The 19,575-nt window shown below is 37.0% G+C and overlaps 1 protein-coding gene across 1 annotated transcript in view; it reads right to left on the bottom strand.

Moving 5' to 3' along the window:
• ARHGAP42 (Rho GTPase activating protein 42) overlaps positions 1 to 19,575 on the bottom strand; it is a 293,648-nt gene that overhangs the window by 66,693 nt on the left and 207,380 nt on the right. Inside the window, exon 6 of the mRNA XM_060160265.1 lies at positions 7,018 to 7,128. Within this exon, the coding sequence (XP_060016248.1) occupies positions 7,018 to 7,128 (111 nt within the window). The remainder of the gene's footprint in view (positions 1 to 7,017; positions 7,129 to 19,575) is intronic.

Here is a 19,575-nt window from a genome sequence, read left to right as displayed (position 1 = left end):
TCAGTAAGGGAACAGCTATTCATAATTTCCCAGTCCATTAATCACCAGGTTTCAAGCCTTAAGGGCTCACAGTTACCAGTGATACTGTGAATAGCAAAGTGGAAAAAGGTGTCAGGGTTTAGCATGGGAGTGAGGGGCAGACCTCCGAAGCAATTTGGAGTAATTCCAGTAATTCCAGATGACTGCTGTCCAAACTGAGCAGCACTGGGATAATCAACACAGTGTGATATGGAACAAGGACAGACATATAAATCAGTGGAGGAGAACTGAGAGTCTAGAAGTAAACCTATACATCTATGGTCAACTTATTTTCCACAAGGGTGCCAAGACCATACAGTGGATAAAGAACAGTCTTTTCAACAAAGAATTCTTGGACCACTGGATAGTCACATGCAAAAGAATAGAGCTGGACACCGATGTCACACCACAGACAAAAACGAATTAAAACTGGGTGAACAGAATGGTATGTGTATTATTATACAACCCAATAAGGTTGTTTTTCTTAAAAAAATAAAACAAACACTTATACATAGAGCACCACAATGTACTAAAAGAGATCAAAATCTTATACAGATGTTTACATTTGGCCACTGAAATCTCTAAGAAGATTGGAAAAGTAGGGCAAAGGCAAGGGATCAATTTTCGTCCTATACAGGTGTCTGACCTGCAAGTTACTGCTGTAGTCTTTGCTATTCTTTACTTGGAGGAAACAGAAACATGTTAGAGGACAGCTTCAGAATGACTACAGAGTGCTTTAAGTCTAATGCATGGACGCTCAGAGGAGTTTATTGAATGGAAATGAAAAAGTATCAAAATCTAACCCAATAAATGAGAAAACTGAAGAAAAAAAGGAGAGTCAAGGATGGAAAGTGGTCAGTCAACTGTGGCTTAGGGAGACAACTTTTAAAAGAGGGTGATGAAAGAAGGATGGGAGAACAAATGAATGAATGGATATGCACATAGATTCAATTAATTTAAAAAGCCAAAATTTTTTGAAGTCATGGCTATATACTGCCTCAGCAGTAAAGTCTCACTGGAGTTCCTGAAGGTAAGAATTTCTAAGATCTCAAGGGGATGGAATTCAGATGAAGTAGCAGTAGGGAGAGGTAAAATTCTGTGGTAAAGGAACAAAACCAAGGAAGAACAGTCAGCTTATCTTTTCAACTAAATGGGAATGAAGAAGGTAATGTGGCCATTGATATGATTAACCCCAGCAGAAGCTACGTTTAGAACAGGCCTTTACATGACGGATTTTTTTTTGGGGGGCGGTTGGTTAGTTTATTTTTTTTTAATTTTTTAATTTATTTTTAAAAATTTATTGGAGTATAGTTGATTTACAATGTTGTGCTAGTTTCAGGTATACAGCAAAGTGAATCAGTTATACATATACATATATCCACTCTTTTTTAGATTCTTTTCCCATATATGAAGTACAAGGGGATGAGTTAGCCAAACACATAGAATGCTTTTTTCTTACTTTCCCAAAATTCTATTCACTATCTAACTGCTATTATAAATTTCAGATGTTCAATGACAGTATCTAGAACTAAATCCAAAAACCAACACAGTTTTTATTTAAAAATATACGAGCTGAGGAGAGCTTTATTGTTTCATTTTTATAGAACGATTGCACTTAGGTTTTTCAGCAGGATACAAATGTAACCTTTAGTCCTACAGTGTTTTTCTTTTTTTTAAATGACATTATCTTATAGTCTCACTTTAATTTTCCCTAAATTAAATTTTCTACATTAAGGCTAACCAATCATATTGAAAAAGAACACAAAAGGTTTGACTTTCAAGACCCGAAAGTCTATATACTATCTGATAGTCTTTTTTAACTTAGCAAGTAGCTGGTGTTCAGTCTCAACATTATTCAAACTTTTTTAGAGAACCCACAAAGCATTTTACAGTATACTTCATGATATAATAAGTTAAAAAACTAAAGCATGTTAACTAAATTACCTGAAATTTTCTTCAGAAAATGATTTAAAATTAAATTCAGCAGAATAAGGGAAGAGGATCAAAAGCAGTGTGCTTTAGTTTATATTTAATAATTTATTTTCATTTATCATATGAATTTTAAACATAATTCAAAAAGACTAAAATGAAGGCTAAAAAATACTCTAAAATGAAAATGTTATTACGGAATTTAGATGTATACTTTGAAGCATGTTAAAATTAAAAATGTGTTTTTGAAAAAGCTTTATCTGGCTTTGAAGCCACACTAATAAATGATTCATCAATACTGTTTTCATATCTAGTAATAACAGTCCATGTGAGAGCTCACACTAGCTGATACCTTGCTGATGTTAATAATGAACCAGGCAATTACTCTGTGCATTACCTGCATCGGTTGAGACTCATCACAATCCTGGGAACTACATACAAATTTTTATCCCTGATTGACAGATAAAAGCCTGAGGCACACAGACTTTGAAAAGCGTGCCAAATTCACACAGTTATTAAGACTGAAGCCAAATTCTGTCTTATTGTCACTCAGCCATTATACTTTTCTGTCTCTACATGGAAAGTGGCCAGTCACCTGTGGCCTGGGGAGACAACTTAAAACAGGATGATGAAAGAAGGATGAAAGAACAGGTGAATGAATGGACAGGTATGTGCCCTGACTCAAGTACCTTTACCAAAGTAAAGGTCAATCTCTTACTTTCTTTTTCTAATTTTAAGGAATCAAAGTAGCTTTACAATCCAATTTTCTAGGGTCATCCATTTTATTTGGTCAGAGCAAGTATTATTTAAGAAGAACTAATTTTTGTAATCAAGTAGCCATTAAAGCAGTAGGTGGTATAAAACTGTAACTTCAGACTTGGGTTCTCGATTCCTGGTTCTCCCCCTCTTTAGGTTTGTGACCTCAGGCAACAAATAATCTTTCTGTGACTTAACTTCTTCATCTGGAAGGATAACAACCACCAATAATAAATCCGTGGTGGGGTTCATGTGGGAGAACACAGAAAACATGGGACACATAGTAGTTGCTCACAAAACATTAGTCCCAACTAAGTACGCTCAAAGGCTATAATCAAAACATACACCAACTGCAGCTGAATGAACCATAAAGGAGTTGTCATAAAAAGATTCTTTTGGTTTTCTGAACCACAAACTTTCATGGCCCATAACAGACTTCTGAGACACTGGGGTTAAACTCTCTTAGGTAGGTTGTTCATGTTCAGCTACTTCGCAAGCTTTTTCTCCTAATCCCTCAAAATTCTCAGAAACTCCAGGCAACTCTGAGAAGTAGGAGGATCTTACGGTCAAGAGTCAGGAGATGATGTTTCTCTCTTGCTGATCTCTTTTCCCCCATTACAGACCTGAACTCAAATATCTTTTTGGCAAATCTCAAAGGTTGCAGCTAGGACTACTGGACAGAAATATAATGTGAACCACAAATGCAAACCAATGTGAAACTTTTAACTTTCTGGTAGTCACAAGAAATTTAAACCAAGTGAAATTTAATATTTTGATACAATGTATTCAAAAGATTATCATTTCAACATGTAATCAATATAGAAGAGGTTTTAATGATATTTCACATGCTTTTTAAAAATTTTTTTGTACTAAAGCCTTTTCAATCTAGTATCTATTTCACACTTGGAGCACATCTTAATCTACACTAGTCTCATTTCAAGGGTTTGATAGACATACACAAGTAGTTGCTACCATACTGGGTAGTACGGGTCTAAAATCAGGAGTTAGCTACCATCACTTTCTAAATAAAATACGATAGATAAACAAAGGGGGAAAAAGGCCATTAAAATCATAAAGCTAATGGAGAACTGAGTTTAAAAAGCTGGTTTTCTGTATACTTCAAAAATAATTTATAAAAAATATATAAATGCCCCCTCTTTTTCCCTTGTATTAGACCTAGATTCTCCTTAGAATAATGACACTGTAGGAACATCTATTCCTAATATCATCTGAATATTCTGTAGAAGTTTTATTGTAAGTACAAATTGACCCTTAAACAATTTGTGAATTAAGGACGCCTACACACACACACACACACACACACACACACACACACACACACACACACAACCTTTGCACCTCTATATATAACTTTACAGTCCTGCCTTGGTACGTCTGCATCTTCAGACTCAACCAACCAGCAGATTGTGTAGTACTGCGGTATTTACTGAAAAACATCCAAATATAAGTGGGATCCACAAAGTTAAACTCATGTTGCTCAAAGATCAACTATCGTAGGATCTTGACATTAATTGAAACAATGTAAAATTATCTCAAATGATCATCATAAAGTAAGAATATTATTTAATGGGAATCACCAGGACTATTTATATTTTCTACTTGATATCATACAAGTAGAGTATGTATGATATGAGATTAGTTGCATCCCTATAGTATTTTGCTTTACTCTAATGCTTATTTGTTAAATAAATCTCAGCTAAACTGGCACAGACTGCTTCATTTCTGCAGTATAAAACTTTATGCAATAGGAATTGGATTTCTGCAGAAAAAACCCCACAAAGATATTAAAGTATCCTCATGTTCTTTTATGTTTATAGCTCCTCCGGGCTTTATTTTTGAAATTTTGAAAGCTTTTTTCCTCCAAATTGATTTGTAAATGTATAACCTAAAGAGCAACATGCCCATGTTCTATCGCTCCCGTTTCTATTCTTCTCAACATTGGGGTGGAAATTAAGTAAAACCCCGTGGATGAGACTTTGCGGCTGGAAATGAGAAGGAGACTAAACTGACAGTACTATTTGGTTTGGCCAGACATTCTAATAGGAAAAATCCAGCAGCCAGGAAAATATTTTGGAAGAAGGACAAATTTAACATTGACCTTGATTGTGGTGTCACCAGAAAGGCATGCGTTACAGAAGACTTATCATCAGACCGTCCCAGTTCGGGATACAGTAGAGGGAGAGAAGAAAACACATTTCAATTGAAGGACAATTTCCATTTCTCTTCCTATATTATCACAGGAATTCATAAATTCTTATCATTCCTTCTGTGACCTATGAGCAAACAATTTTACAACCTTTTCTTTATATACCTGGTGTCATCTTACAGAATGGTCTAGTTCACTGTTCCCAGACAGGATGGGCTATAAAAGAGGCTCAGATGGGGAAATAGGCTACCTGCATACCTCTCCAGAGAGAGAGAGGCACTACAGATGTAAAAGGATAATCCCAGGTGCGAGGAAGAACCGCAGAGAAGATGAGCACAGTATCTGAAGGGAATGGGAACAGGTAATGAAGGAGTATGAAGGAAAACCATCAGAATTAATGGGGGCATTCTAACAAAGAGCTAAAATTCAGAAATTCCAAGAGGCAGGCCATAAGGAGGAAGTTTGCCAGAAAGGAGAGAGGCTTCAAAAACCATGATAGACTTCAGAGGCAGAACTTATTACTCCATGAGAAGGGGAGTAGGACTTTTAAGCATTAGTCATCTTCATTGACTCGGGCTTATTAGGCTGACCAGTTGTCCATGGACCCCAGATGAGTTTCGGAGAGCCCCCCCAAAATTTTTAATCAGATCCTCAAAGCATCTGCTAAATAAGAGGTTATCAATTCACCCTAAGGGGTTTAAGGACTTAGCTCTTTGGCAAACAGAACTTGGAGTCAAGGCTGTCATCCCAAACACAGGGTTAAAGTTAAATCCCTGAGTCTGTGGTGTGGCCTCTGGTTCCTTAAATCCTTCTAGCTGAAGGGCTCGCCTTAGAAACTTGCCAAGTGTCCAGCAGAAAGTCAGGTGGCTACGGCTGAAAGGAGAGGAGTGAAGCAGAGGTGCTGGGAGCCAGGCAGGGGCTGATGACTCTTCCCAGACTCTGCCTTGTCTCAGTTTCTCATCATCTTTAGGGAATCACTGATGGGCTTTCATCAGGAAATAAAATTTTCAAATATATTTTGAAATCGATCTTCCCTTCTCCGTGTCACCTCCACTAAAATAGGAATACGGTATTTTATTTCCCATTATAAATAGATTTTTTATAAACTGACCTAGGAAGAAAAGTATGGCTTAAATTATATATTTGATTGCTTACATATTTTATGATTGCTACTCCATCATCACATGGGAACTGAGCACTATCTTGGCTATAGAACTCACCCTTATTCATCATAGATGATACCTCATGAAGATGCCTACTCAAGCAATATTGTAACATATTAGGGTATTACTTGGGAAAAAAATGCTAAGAAAATGAAGCAAGCTTATAAAGACCAGCCACCTGTTCTTTTTCTATAATGCAGTTTACATTAGGGAATCCATTACTTCTTACACTGACTTAGGAAAATAAATGACTTCACTGGAAAGTCAGGCAGGTCCCAGCCTTGCAAGGAAGCAGGGTGGAACAAAGGAAGAAATACAGCCTTACCTATTCTCCCTTCAACTAAAGGTTTGGTAAATAGGTCACTTTAGTGGTGAGGTATATTCCCTTAGGTATATGTAATATACATGCCTTAAGTTTTAATTTTAGGTTTCCTAAATCAATAGGCTATTCTTAGAGCAGTTTTAGGTTTATAGAAAAACTGAGCAGAAATTATAGAATTCATAATATGTATGAAATAGATAACTAATAAGAGTCTGATGTATGAAAAATAAATAAATAAAATAAAATTTAAAAATTCAAAAAAAAAAAGAAATTATAGAGTTCACATACACACCTTTGGCCCCTACCCACACAGAGTTCCAATTATTAACATCTTGCGTCAGTGTGGTACATTGGTTACAAGTGATAACCCAATATTGACATATTATTATTAAAGTTCATAGTTTACATTACAGTTTACCCTTGGTATTGTACGTGTTATGAGTTTTGACAAACGTATAATGAATAACATGTATCCACCATTACAGTGTCCTATAGATTAGTTTAATTGCCCTAAAGTGCTCTGTGCTCTACCTACTCACCCTCCCCCACTCCTCTCTCTCCTTTTATTTTTAAAAAAAAACATAATTTTCAACAGAAAAAAATGCAAATTTTGTTTCAGAGATGTACTGTACCTACTATTTTATAGGGAAAATAAATCTTACCGGTTCGACAAATTCAAACTTCTTTTTTTCTTGAACCTCTTGAATTTTAAAGACATATTCTAGTGATGCCTCATAGAAGTTTTGATGCTCTCGGTCAATCTGTGTATCTGCCTGAAAAGCACAAGAAAGGCAAATCATGACGCAGGGAGCAATTACTGAAGGTTCTCTGTTAGAGAGGAACTCAAATCCTGTTTTACTCTAAAATCATTAAAAAAAATTAAGTCATTCAAAAAGTTTGAATATAGCAATTATTATGTCTTGGGAATACAGAGGCTAGGAAAACACAGTCATTGCCCTCAAGAGCTTATAGTGTTTCAAATGGGAAGAAAAATGCACATACACACACACACACACACAGCAAGCACACAACATTCATTAAAAAATTATTATAAAAGGGGTATGTAAAAATATATGGAAATCTATGGGAATCACAAGAAAGAGACAAATTCTGGGAGAAAATGGTGGTGTTCTGAGTTGAATCTTAAGGTAAATAACTGGCTGTGAAGAGTCAAAGATAAAAATGAGGTCACTCCCATGAAAAAGTAAAAAGGCATGAAAGAGTCTGACAGAGTTTGCCTTCAGAGTAAGTAAGTGGAAGGAAGGAGGGAGAAGCAAGGCTGGAATCACACTATAAAAGATCATGAAAACTGTATAATGTTTGGATTTAACTGAGGAAAAATCATCTGAGATTATTTTTGTGTATGGTGTTAGGGAGTGTTCTAATTTCATTCTTTCACATGTAAATGTCCAGTTTTCCCAGCACCACTTATTGAAGAGGCTGTCTTTTCTCCACTGTATACTCTTGCCTCCTTTATCAAAAATAAGGTGACCATATGTGAGTGGGTTTATCTCTGAGCTTTCTATCCTGTTTCATTGATCTATATTTCTGTTTTTGTTCCAGTCCCACACTGTCTTGATGACTGTAGCTTTGTAGTATAGTCTGAAGTCTGGGAGCCTGATTCCTCCAGCTCCATTTTTCTTTCTCAAGATTGCTTTGGCTATTCGGGGTCTTTTGTGTTTCCATACAAATTGTGAAATTTTTTGTTCTAGTTCTGTGAAAAATGCCATTGGTAGTTTGATAGGGATAGCATTGAATCTGTAGATTGCTTTGAGTAGTATACACCACCAAATGTAAAACAGATAGCTATTGGGAAGCAGCCACATAGCACAGGGAGATCAGCTTTGTGCTTTGTGACCACCTAGATGGGTGGGACAGGGAGGATGGGAAGCAGATGCAAGAGGGAGGAGATATAGGGATATATGTATACGTATAGCTGATTCACTGTGTTATAAAGCAGAAACTAACATACCATTGTAATGCAATTATACTCCAATAAAGATGTTAAAAAAATCATCTGAGAATATTAAACAGCAGAGCCACATATTAGGTAAACTATTACAGAGATAATACTGGTAACAGAGCCCCCAAATGCAAAGGTTCCAAGCAATGAATCATGCTCCATCAATACCATGCACAGTCTCTTCCCACTTCTATGCCCACCAACGTCCTTGGATGCTGTCTTTAAAACTGACTTGGGGGGCTTCCCTGGTGGCGCAGTGGTTAAAAATCTGCATGCCAATGCAGGGGACACGGGTTCAAGCCCTGGTCCGGGAAGATCCCACATGCCATGGAGCAACCAGGCCCGTGAGCCACAACTACTGAGCCTGCGCGTCTGGAGCCTGTGCTCTGCAACAAGAGAGGCCGCGATAGTGAGAGGCCCGTGCACCGCGATGAAGAGTGGCCTCCGCTTGCCACAACTAGAGAAAGCCCTCGTACAGAAACGAAGAGCCAACACAGCCAAAAATAAATAAATAAATAAATTTAAAAAAAGAGCAAGATAATTGCTACCAAAAAAAAAAAAAAAAAAAAACAACCGACTTTGGTTTAGTAGGGAGGCATGATTTTACTTTCGTTGCCCAGCTACACACTCCTCACTGCCAGCTGAGATTACTAAAAGCAGATGAAAAGAATGGCCTCTCTGGAATACCAAGTATCTGCCAACCACAATTTGGGAATAGGACATTGTTTTGTAGCCATTTTACAATGATAATTTAACAAACAAAAGCTTAAAGAAAGATAAAATTAGGTTTGCTGGCTTAGCATAGCATCTTAAAACTTCATTTGAAAGAAAGACTTTTAAAAATAATTATATATACTTACTACTTGCTATGCAATTATTTATATAATTTAAAATGGCCCAATATTATAAGCAACTCAGTAGGCATTTTTAAACTTCAATTTCAAGTTTATAAACTAATATATGAGAAGAACACATAAATCAGGTAAGAAATTTGGACCAGAAGCTTCTCAGCACCCAAAGTCATTATTCCACACAAATCATATATATTTTCTTTTTACCATTGCTTAGAGGAACACACTATGTATAGAACAAACGGTAAGGGGGTACAGGTGGTGGTATGCTAATAAATGTTTAACAATTGGCTCTCCTGTGGGTGGGGGAGGGTGTCTGATTTGCAGTATTTGCTGTTTTCTGTGGTAAAATATTCCCAGAATAGCCAGTTCCAAATCACAAACACAACATCACTGAACGAGTGATGAGAAGGAGATGAAAAAATCAGCTCTCCAAGAGGAAGCTTCAGTACACCACTGGGTGTAAAGGATGCAAGAATAATTTCAGTCTCAGAGATAATAGTCTATTCCACAAGTTATTTCTGAAGCTTTCATTTACTTTAAAAGATAGTCTTTGTGTCAACTAGCACACAGTAACAAACTAGAATGTTGAGACATCTTAGAGCCTAAAATGAATATTTCTGGTCAACAAAACTGTGCAGAAAAAGTTAGCAGAGCAGGCATGAATACTATCCACTGAAAGCCCTGCTTACAAGGTTGGCCCTTGGCTGGTATATGGGAATGTGGATTTTGGGAGGGTTCCCACCAGCCTAACTGATAAGAGTAGTTCACTATGCTGAAACTGTGCAAACAGTATGGTTTATTTTGAACACCTGCTTTCTTTCTGGGAGTCCGGAATTTGGGTACATGATGAGCAGAGGGTGCCTATATGACAAGCCCCCAAAACAAACCATGGGCATTCAGTCTATGAGTTTCTAGTAGACCACATTTCACACATGTTGTCACAACTCATTGCTGGGGGAATTAAGTCCTATGTGTCTCCACTGGGAGAGGATTCTTGGAATTTTGTGCCTGGTTTCCCCTAGACTTCAACAACTAAATTCAATATACCGAATCTGCTTTGAAAGGTCATCTAGAATGCACAGTGCTAATAGAATACAATAGCTTAATTCTTTTCTTCAGTACAAGATTTAGAAAGACATTCTTTTACCTCAGACGAATTCCTTTAGTACTCAAGCTCATAGTGTGTAGCAGACACTTACTTACATACCCACTAGCAACTGTCATGTATTTTGTACTGGAGAAGTAGAAGAACTATGTAATTTATTGTCTAAACTTTTAAAACTGAAAAGGGGTAGTAATTATTCCAGAACAACAGGTATAAGCTGTTACTTATGTGGCAAAGTCATCCTAGTAAGAAACCAAGTTAATTACATAAGAAAACCACATAGTTCTACCTAACTTCTTCCCTAACCACAATAAGCTGTCTCAATTCAAAATAGAGGAAAAAGGCTCAGGTGATATTTGTTGAATCGTTCCCAGAGGAGAAAGGATTTAAGCTGGATGATGAAGAATGGCGAGGTTAGAGTACATGGAGATAAAAGAAGAGTTTCGGTGAAGGAATAAAGTCAGGAGAAGTTATGTTTCGGTAGATAGATTCAAAGTGTTGGTTTGAAACAGTCAGAAATGAGAATTGAGGCAAAATAGGGAGAATGACATGACATCTTATAAACCATGCAAAAGCTTGAGGAGGGTGTGGACAAGATCAGAGGTGAACTTCAAGAAGATTAAAGTGAGGACACGGTAGAATGTGTTGATTCAATGGTAAAGCTGGATGCATGTGAGTATAAGGAGAGCTCTTATTTGATAAGGGTAAAGGTGTTTGGTATATCCTAGAAAGAGAAGTTGAAGGATGTCGGTGTGAGAAGCAAGGGGGAAAAAAAAGTCAAAGATAATTTTGACACAAGAAATAATACCAGCATTAACAGAATTAAAGAAGTGAGAAGCAAATTTGAGAAAATGTGTGAGATTTCACATGTGTCACTAAGGTGTTGTAGTGGTCAGGTATGATGGTGGAGATACTTGCCGAGATGTTACAGACAATATGGAAGGAGCAGAGCTAGTAGGGACACAAACTGAAGGATAAGAATAGAGCTATGAGGTAGAACCTGAGGGATTCCCTTCATTCAGGAGGTGGGAAGAAGAGGAACCTTTTGAAAGTGTATTTAGTGATAGATGGAAACCCAAACTCTGGGTTCCTAAAAGGAATCCCTTTACTTTTTTCCTAACTATAAAAGTAATACATATTCATTACTATAAGTTTATTCATTGTTCATTATTATAACAGGAAAATGTAAAGAAAATAAAAATTGCAGCCCCACTATCAATATTTTGATGTGTAACATGCACACAAACACAAACTTACTTTAAAAAACCTGAATAATAGTGTATATTCTGGTTTAAATCCTGTTTTTTTTTTCTTTTTTCCTCTTAGGCCAAAAAATATTTCCAAATGTCTTTAAATGATTTTCCAAATAAAATTTTTCACAGCCATATCAATTCCATTTTTGGCCAAGCTATATTTGTATATTTATCCCAATCACTCTTTTGTGCCATTTCAGATGTTTCTAAAATTTGCACTGTGAATAACTCTTGGATCAACATATTTACACAATTTATTTTTATGCTCATTTCTGATCATTTCTTTAGGGCAAATTTCTATCAATAAAATCACTTCAACTATCTTGTACATATAACATTGATTGAAATATGATGTCAAATTTACCTCAAAAGTTGAGTGATTTCATACTCCCACCAGAAAAGCAAATGTATGCTCAGTTTCCCATACCTTCACTAACAATGGATATTATATTTTAAGAAAATAAAATAACATGCTGCTACTATTATTCAATTGCACTTTTTAATACATGTGACATTGAAACTTAATATTCATTATGGTTTATATTTCTTCTTTGATGAAGTGCCCTTTCATATTCTTACCCCATTTTTTCCACTAAAGTCTTTATCTTTTTCACACTGATTTGCAAACACATCTTATATATAAAAGATGGTTATCCTGTGTCAAATATTATATAAATTTCCTAACACTTTCCCTTTTAATTTGATTGAATTTTTTTTAAAAATAGATTACTTTCATGCATTCTGGTCTTTCTACATTTCCTTTATGATCTCTTCCTCTTATTTTTTGCTTAGAAAGAAATTATCCATTCACATATCAAATATTACTTCTTTTCATCTACTGTAAAGCCCATAATTTTGATGAGTCTGTTTCCAATTCTGTTTACTCCAGTGGTCCATCTAGCTGATGGCCTTGGAGATTTACCAACACAAGCTGACCCCTAATTCAGTCCTGGTAATGGGCAGTCACTTATTTTCCATGAGCAAAATGAACAAAGAGTCAGCTGTGCCAGTGAGAAGGCACAGAGGGGTCTTTCTGAGAACTTAATAGGCTTGGTGCTGACAGAAGGACCAGAGCTGCTCTGGAAGGGAACAGATGACTTTTAATGCCATGTTACAGAATTAAATACGTGTGTGGCAGCATCACCCTATAACTGGTTTGACTCCTGGAAGGATAGAGGAATAAATAAAAAGCAAGCTACGTTTTTCCTTGACTACATTATATGCTCTGAGGAGTTTCTCTGCACAATATCTGTGTTGTATTCTATTGCAGGCTGTGCCTCCTGGAAAAAAAGTGTGTGTGTGTGTGTGTGTGTGTGTGTGTGTGTGTGTGTGTGTGTGTGTGTAGTGGGGCAAGTGGAGGATGTTACTAACCGTGTTATGTTTTTCTAGCATCCAACTAAATACAAAACCAGAATGAATATTCTATCATAGCTCAAAGGATTGAGGGCAACTAACAAGTATTAAATATTGAGCTAGGTTGTCAGGGAAAATTAAAGCATAAACTCTAGAGGACGTGAAAGTTATGATAAAGTTAACATTTTCTTGATGGTTTAAGCAATGTCTTATCTAAGGGTGGCCTCGCATAGTTACCAAGAACCTGATAACCCTTTAGAGACTCTAAAAACTACCCTTGATTTTGAGGCAGTTGATTTTTTTTAAATTAATTTTTATTGGAGTATAGTTGCTTTACAATGTGGTGTTAGCTTCTACTGCACAGCCAAGTGAATCGGCCATACATACACATATATCCTCTCTCTTTTGGATTTTCCTCCCATTTAGGTCACCACAGTGCACTAAGTAGAGTTCCCTGTGCCATACAGTATGTTCCCCTCAGTTGTCTATTTTATATATAGTATCAATAGTGCATATGTGTCAATCCCAACCTCCCAATTCCTCCCACCCCACCCTTTTCTCCCTTGGAATCCATACATTTGTTCTCTACGTCTGTGTCTCCATTTCTGCTTCCCAAATAAGGTCATCTATGCCATTTTTCTAGATTCCACAGATATGAGTTAATATATGATATTTGTTTTTCTCTTTCTGACTTACTTCACTCTGAATGACACTCTCTAGGTCCATCCACATCTCTACAAATGACCCAATTTTGTTCCTTTTTATGGCTGAGTAATATTCCATTGTATATACGTACCACAACTTCTTTATCCATTCCTCTGTTGATGGACATTTAGGTGGCTTCCATGTCCTGGCTATTGTAAATAGTGCTGCTATGAACACTGGGGTGCATGTGTCTTTTTGAATTATGGTTTTCTCTGGGTATATGCCCAGTAGCTGGGTCATAAGGTAGTTCTATTTTTAGTTTTTTAAGGAACGTCCATACTGTTTTCCATAGTGGCTGTATCAATTTACATTCCCACCAACAGTGCAAGAGGGTTCCCTTTTCTCCACACCCTCTCCAGCATTTACTGTTTGTAGATTTTTTGATGATGGCCATTCTTACTGGTGTGAGTTGATACCTCATTGTAGTTTTTTTTTTTTTTAACATCTTTATTGGGGTATAATTGCTTTACAATGGTGTATTAGTTTCTGCTTTATAACAAAGTGAATCAGTCATACATAAACATATGTTCCCACATGTCTTCCCTGTTGCGTCTCCCTCCCTCCCACCCTCCCTATCCCATCCCTCCAGGCTGTCACAAAGCACCGAGCCAATATCCCTATGCCATGCGGCTGCTTCCCACTAGCTATCTACCTTACTGCGTTTGTTAGTGTGTATATGCCCATGACTCTCTCTCGCCCTGTCACAGCTCACCCTTCCCCCTCCCCATAACCTCAAGTCCGTTCTCTAGGAGGTCTGCGTCTTTATTCCTGCTTTACCCCTAGGTTCTTCATGACATTTTTTTTCTTAAATTCCATATATATGTGTTAGCATACGGTATTTGTCTTTTTCTTTCTGACTTACTTCACTCTGTATGACAGACTCTAGGTCTATCCACCTCATTACAAATAGCTCAATTTCGTTTCTTTTTATGGCTGAGTAATATTCCATTGTATATATGTGCCACATCTTCTTTATCCATTCATCCGATGACGGGCACTTAGGTTGTTTCCATCTCCGGGCTATTGTAAATAGAGCTGCAATAAACATTTTGGTACATGACTCTTTTTGAATTTTGGTTTTCTCAGGGTATATGCCCAGTAGTGGGATTGCTGGGTCATATGGTAGTTCTATTTGTAGTTTTTTAAGGAACCTCCATACTGTTCTCCATAGTGGCTGAACCAATTCACATTCCCACCAGCAGTGCAAGAGTGTTCCCTTTTCTCCACACCCTCTCCAGCATTTATTGTTTCTAGATTTTTTGATGATGGCCATTCTGACTGGTGTGAGATGATATCTCATTGTAGTTTTGATTTGCATTTCTCTAATGATTAATGATGTTGAGCATTCTTTCATGTGTTTGTTGGCAGTCTGTATATCTTCTTTGGAGAAATGTCTATTTAGCTCTTCTGCCCATTTTTGGATTGGGTTGTTTGTTTTTTTGTTATTGAGCTGCATGAGCTGCTTGTAAATTTTGGAGATTAATCCTTTGTCGGTTGCTTCATTTGCAAATATTTTCTCCCATTCTGAGTGTTGTCTTTTGGTCTTGTTTATGGTTTCCTTTGCTGTGCAAAAGCTTTGAAGTTTCATTAGGTCCCATTTGTTTATTTTTGTTTTTATTTCCATTACTCTAGGAGGTGGGTCAGAAAGGATCTTGCTTTATGTCATAGTGTGTTCTGCCTATGTTTTCCTCTAAGAGTTTGATAGTTTCTGGCCTTACATTTAGGTCTTTAATCCATTTTGAGCTTATTTTTGTGTATGGTGTTAGGGAGTGATCTAATCTCATACTTTTACATGTACCTGTCCAGTTTTCCCAGCACCGCTTATTGAAGAGGCTGTCCTTTCTCCATTGTACATTACTGCCACCTTTATCAAAGATAAGGTGTCCATATGTGCATGGGTTTATCTCTGGGCTTCCTATCCTGTTCCATTGATCTATCTTTCTGTTTTTGTGCCAGTACCATACCGTCTTGATTACTGTAGCTTTGTAGTATAGTCTGAAGTCAGGGAGCCTGATTCCTCCAGTTCCTTCTTTCGTTCTCAAGATTGCTTTGGCTATTCGGGGTCTTTTGTGTTTCCATACAAATTGTGAAATTTTTTGTTCTAGTTCTGTGAAAAATGCCAGTGGTAGTTTGATAGGGATTGCATTGAATCTATAGATTGCTTTGGGTAGTAGAGTCATTTTCACAATGTTGATTCTTCCAATCCAAGAACATGGTATATCTCTCCATCTATTTGTATCATCTTTAATTTCTTTCATCAGTGTCTTATAATTTTCTGCATACAGGTCTTTTGTCTCCTTAGGTAGGTTTATTCCTAGATATTTTATTCTTTTTGTTGCAATGGTAAATGGGAGTGTTTTCTTGATTTCACTTTCAGATTTTTCATCATTAGTATATAGGAATGCCAGAGATTTCTGTGCATTAATTTTGTATCCTGCCACTTTACCAAATTCATTGATTAGCTCTAGTAGTTTTCTGGTAGCATCTTTAGGGTTCTCTATGTATAGGATCATGTCATCTGCAAACAGTGACAGCTTTACTTCTTCTTTTCTGATTTGGATTCCTTTTATTTCCTTTTCTTCTCTGATTGCTGTGGCTAAAACTTCCAAAACAATGTTGAATAATAGTGGTGAGAGTGGGCAACCTTGTCTTGTTCCTGATCTTAGTGGAAATGCTTTCAGTTTTTCACCATTGAGGATGATGTTTGCTGTGGGCTTGTCATATATGGCTTTTATTATGTTGAGGAAAGTTCCCTCTATGCCTACTTTCTGCAGGGTTTTTATCATAAATGGGTGTTGAATTTTGTCAAAAGCTTTCTCTGCATCTATTGAGATGATCATATGGTTTTTCTCCTTCAATTTGTTAATATGGTTTATCACATTGATAGATTTGCGTATATTGAAGAATCCTTGCATTCCTGGAATAAACCCCACTTGATCATGGTGTATGATCCTTTTAATGTGCTGTTGGATTCTGTTTGCTAGTATTTTGTTGAGGATTTTTGCATCTATGTTCATCAGTGATATTGGCCTGTAGTTTTCTTTCTTTGTGACATCCTTGTCTGGTTTTGGTATCAAGGTGATGGTGGCCTCGTAGAAGGAGTTAGGGAGTGGTCCTCCCTCTGCTATATTTTGGAAGAGTTTGAGAAGGATAGGTGTTAGCTCTTCTCTAAATGTTTGATAGAATTCGCCTGTGAAGCCATCTGGTCCTGGGCTTTTCTTTGTTGGAAGATTTTTAATCACAGTTTCAATTTCAGTGCTTGTGATTGGTCTGTTCATATTTTCTATTTCTTCCTGATTCAGTCTTGGCAGGTTGTGCATTTCTAAGAATTTGTCCATTTCTTCCAGATTGTCCATTTTATTGGCATAGAGTTGCTTGTAGTAATCTCTCATGATCTCTTTTATCTCTGCAGTGTCAGTTGTTACCTCTCCTTTTTCATTTCTAATTCTATTGATTTGAGTCTTCTCCCTTTTTTTCTTGATGAGTCTGGCTAGTGGTTTATCTATTTTGTTTATCTTCTCAAAGAACCAGCTTTTAGTTTTATTGATCTTTGCTATTGTTTCCTTCATTTCTTTTTCATTTATTTCTGATCTGATTTTTATGATTTCTTTCCTTCTGCTAGCTTTGGGGTTTTTTTGTTCTTCTTTCTCTAATTGCTTGAGGTGCAAGGTTAGGTTGTTTATTCGAGATGTTTCCTGCTTCTTAAGGTGGGCTTGTATTGCTATAAACTTCCCCCTTAGAACTGCTTTTGCTGCATCCCACAGGTTTTGGGTCGTTGTGTCTCCATTGTCATTTGTTTCTAGGTATTTTTTGATTTCCTCTTTGATTTCTTCAGTGATCTCTTCATTATTAAGTAGTGTATTGTTTAGCCTCCATGTGTTTGTATTTTTTACAGATCTTTCCCTGTAATTGATATCTAGTCTCATGGCGTTGTGGTCAGAAAAGATACTTGATATAATTTCAATTTTCTTAAATTTACCAAGGCTTGATTTGTGACCTAAGATATGATCTATCCTGGAGAATGTTCCATGAGCACTTGAGAAAAATGTGTATTCTGTTGTTTTTGGATGGAGTGTCCTATAAATATCAATTAAGTCCATCTTGTTTAATGTATCATTTAAAGCTTGTGTTTCCGTATTTATTTTCATTTTGGATGATCTGTCCATGGGTGAAAGTGGGGTGTTTAAGTCCCCTACTATGAATGTGTTACTGTCGATTTCCCCTTTTATGGCTGTTAGTATTTGCCTTATGTATTGAGGTGCTCCTATGTTGGGTGCATAAATATTTACAATTGTTATATCTTCTTCTTGGATCGATCCCTTGATCATTATGTAGTGTCCTTCTTTGTCTCCTTTAATAGTCCTTATTTTAAAGTCTATTTTGTCTGATATGAGAATTGCTACTCCAGCTTTCTTTTGGCTTCCATTTGCATGGAATATCTTTTTCCATCCCCTTACTTTCAGTCTGTATGTGTCTCTAGGTCTGAAGTGGGTCTCTTGTAGACAGCATATATAAGGATCTTGTTTTTGTATCCATTCAGCTAATCTGTGTCTTTTGGTGGGAGCATTTAGTCCATTTACATTTAAGGTAATTATCGATATGTATGTTCCTATTCCCATTTTCTTAATTGTTTTGGGTTCGTTATTATAGGTCTTTTCCTTCTCTTGTGTTTCTTGCCTAGAGAAGATCCTTTAGCATTTGTTGTAAAGCTGGTTTGGTGGTGCTGAACTCTCTCAGCTTTTGCTTGTCTGTAAAGGTTTTAATTTCTCCATCAAATCTGAATGAGATCCTTGCTGGGTAGAGTAGTCTTGGCTGCATGTTTTTCTCCTTCATCACTTTCAGTATGTCCTGCCACTCCCTTCTGGCTTGTAGGGTTTCTGCTGAGAGATCAGCTGTTAACCTTATGGGGATTCCCTTATGTGTTATTTGTTGTTTTTCCCTTGCTGCTTTTAATATGCTTTCTTTGTATTTAATTTTTGACAGTTTGATTAATATGTGTCTTGGCGTATTTCTCCTTGGATTTATCTTGTATGGGACTCTCTGTGCTTCCTGGACTTGATTAACTATTTCCTTTCCCATATTAGGGAAGTTTTCAACTATAATCTCTTCAAATATTTTCTCAGTCCCTTTCTTTTTCTCTTCTTCTTCTGGAACCCCTATAATTCGAATGTTGGTGCGTTTAATGTTGTCCCAGAGGTCTCTGAGACTGTCCTCAGTTCTTTTCATTCTTTTTTCTTTATTCTGCTCTGCAGTAGTTATTTCCACTATTTTATCTTCCAGGTCACTTATCCGTTCTTCTGCCTCAGTTATTCTGCTATTGATCCCATCTAGAGTACTTTTAATTTCATTTATTGTGTTGTTCATCATTGCTTGTTTCATCTTTAGTTCTTCTAGGTCCTTGTTAACTGATTCTTGCATTTTGTCCAATCTATTGTCCATTCTATCTCCAAGATATCGGATCAACCTTACTATCATTATTCTGAATTCTCGTTCAGGTAGACTGCCTATTTCCTCTTCATTTGTTAGGTCTGGTGCATTTTTATCTTGCTCCTTTATCTGCTGTGTGTTTTTCTGTCTTCTCATTTTGCTTATCTTACTGTGTTTGGGGTCTCCTTTTTGCAGGCTGCAGGTTTGTAGTTCCTCCTGTTTTTGATGTCTGCCTCCAGTGGCTAAGGTTGGTTCAGTGGGTTGTGTAGGCTTCCTGGTGGAGGGGACTAGTGCCTGTGTTGTGGTGGATGAGGCTGGATCTTGTCTCTCTAGTGGGCAGGTTCACGTCTGGTGGTGTGTTTGGGGGTGTCTGTGGCCTTATTATGATTTTAGGCAGCCTCTCTGCTAATGGGTGGGGTTGTGTTCCTGTTTTGCTAGTTGTTTGGCATAGGTTTTCCAGCACTGTGGCTTACTGGTCGTTGAGTGAAGCTGGGTGCTGGTGTTAAGATGGAGGTCTCTGGGAGATTTTCGCCGTTTGATATTATGTGGAGCTGGGAGGT

Source organism: Lagenorhynchus albirostris, chromosome 9 (genome assembly GCF_949774975.1).
Source record: "Lagenorhynchus albirostris chromosome 9, mLagAlb1.1, whole genome shotgun sequence".
Taxonomy (NCBI): domain Eukaryota; kingdom Metazoa; phylum Chordata; class Mammalia; order Artiodactyla; family Delphinidae; genus Lagenorhynchus; species Lagenorhynchus albirostris.
This window is presented reverse-complemented; position numbering and strand designations above follow the sequence as displayed.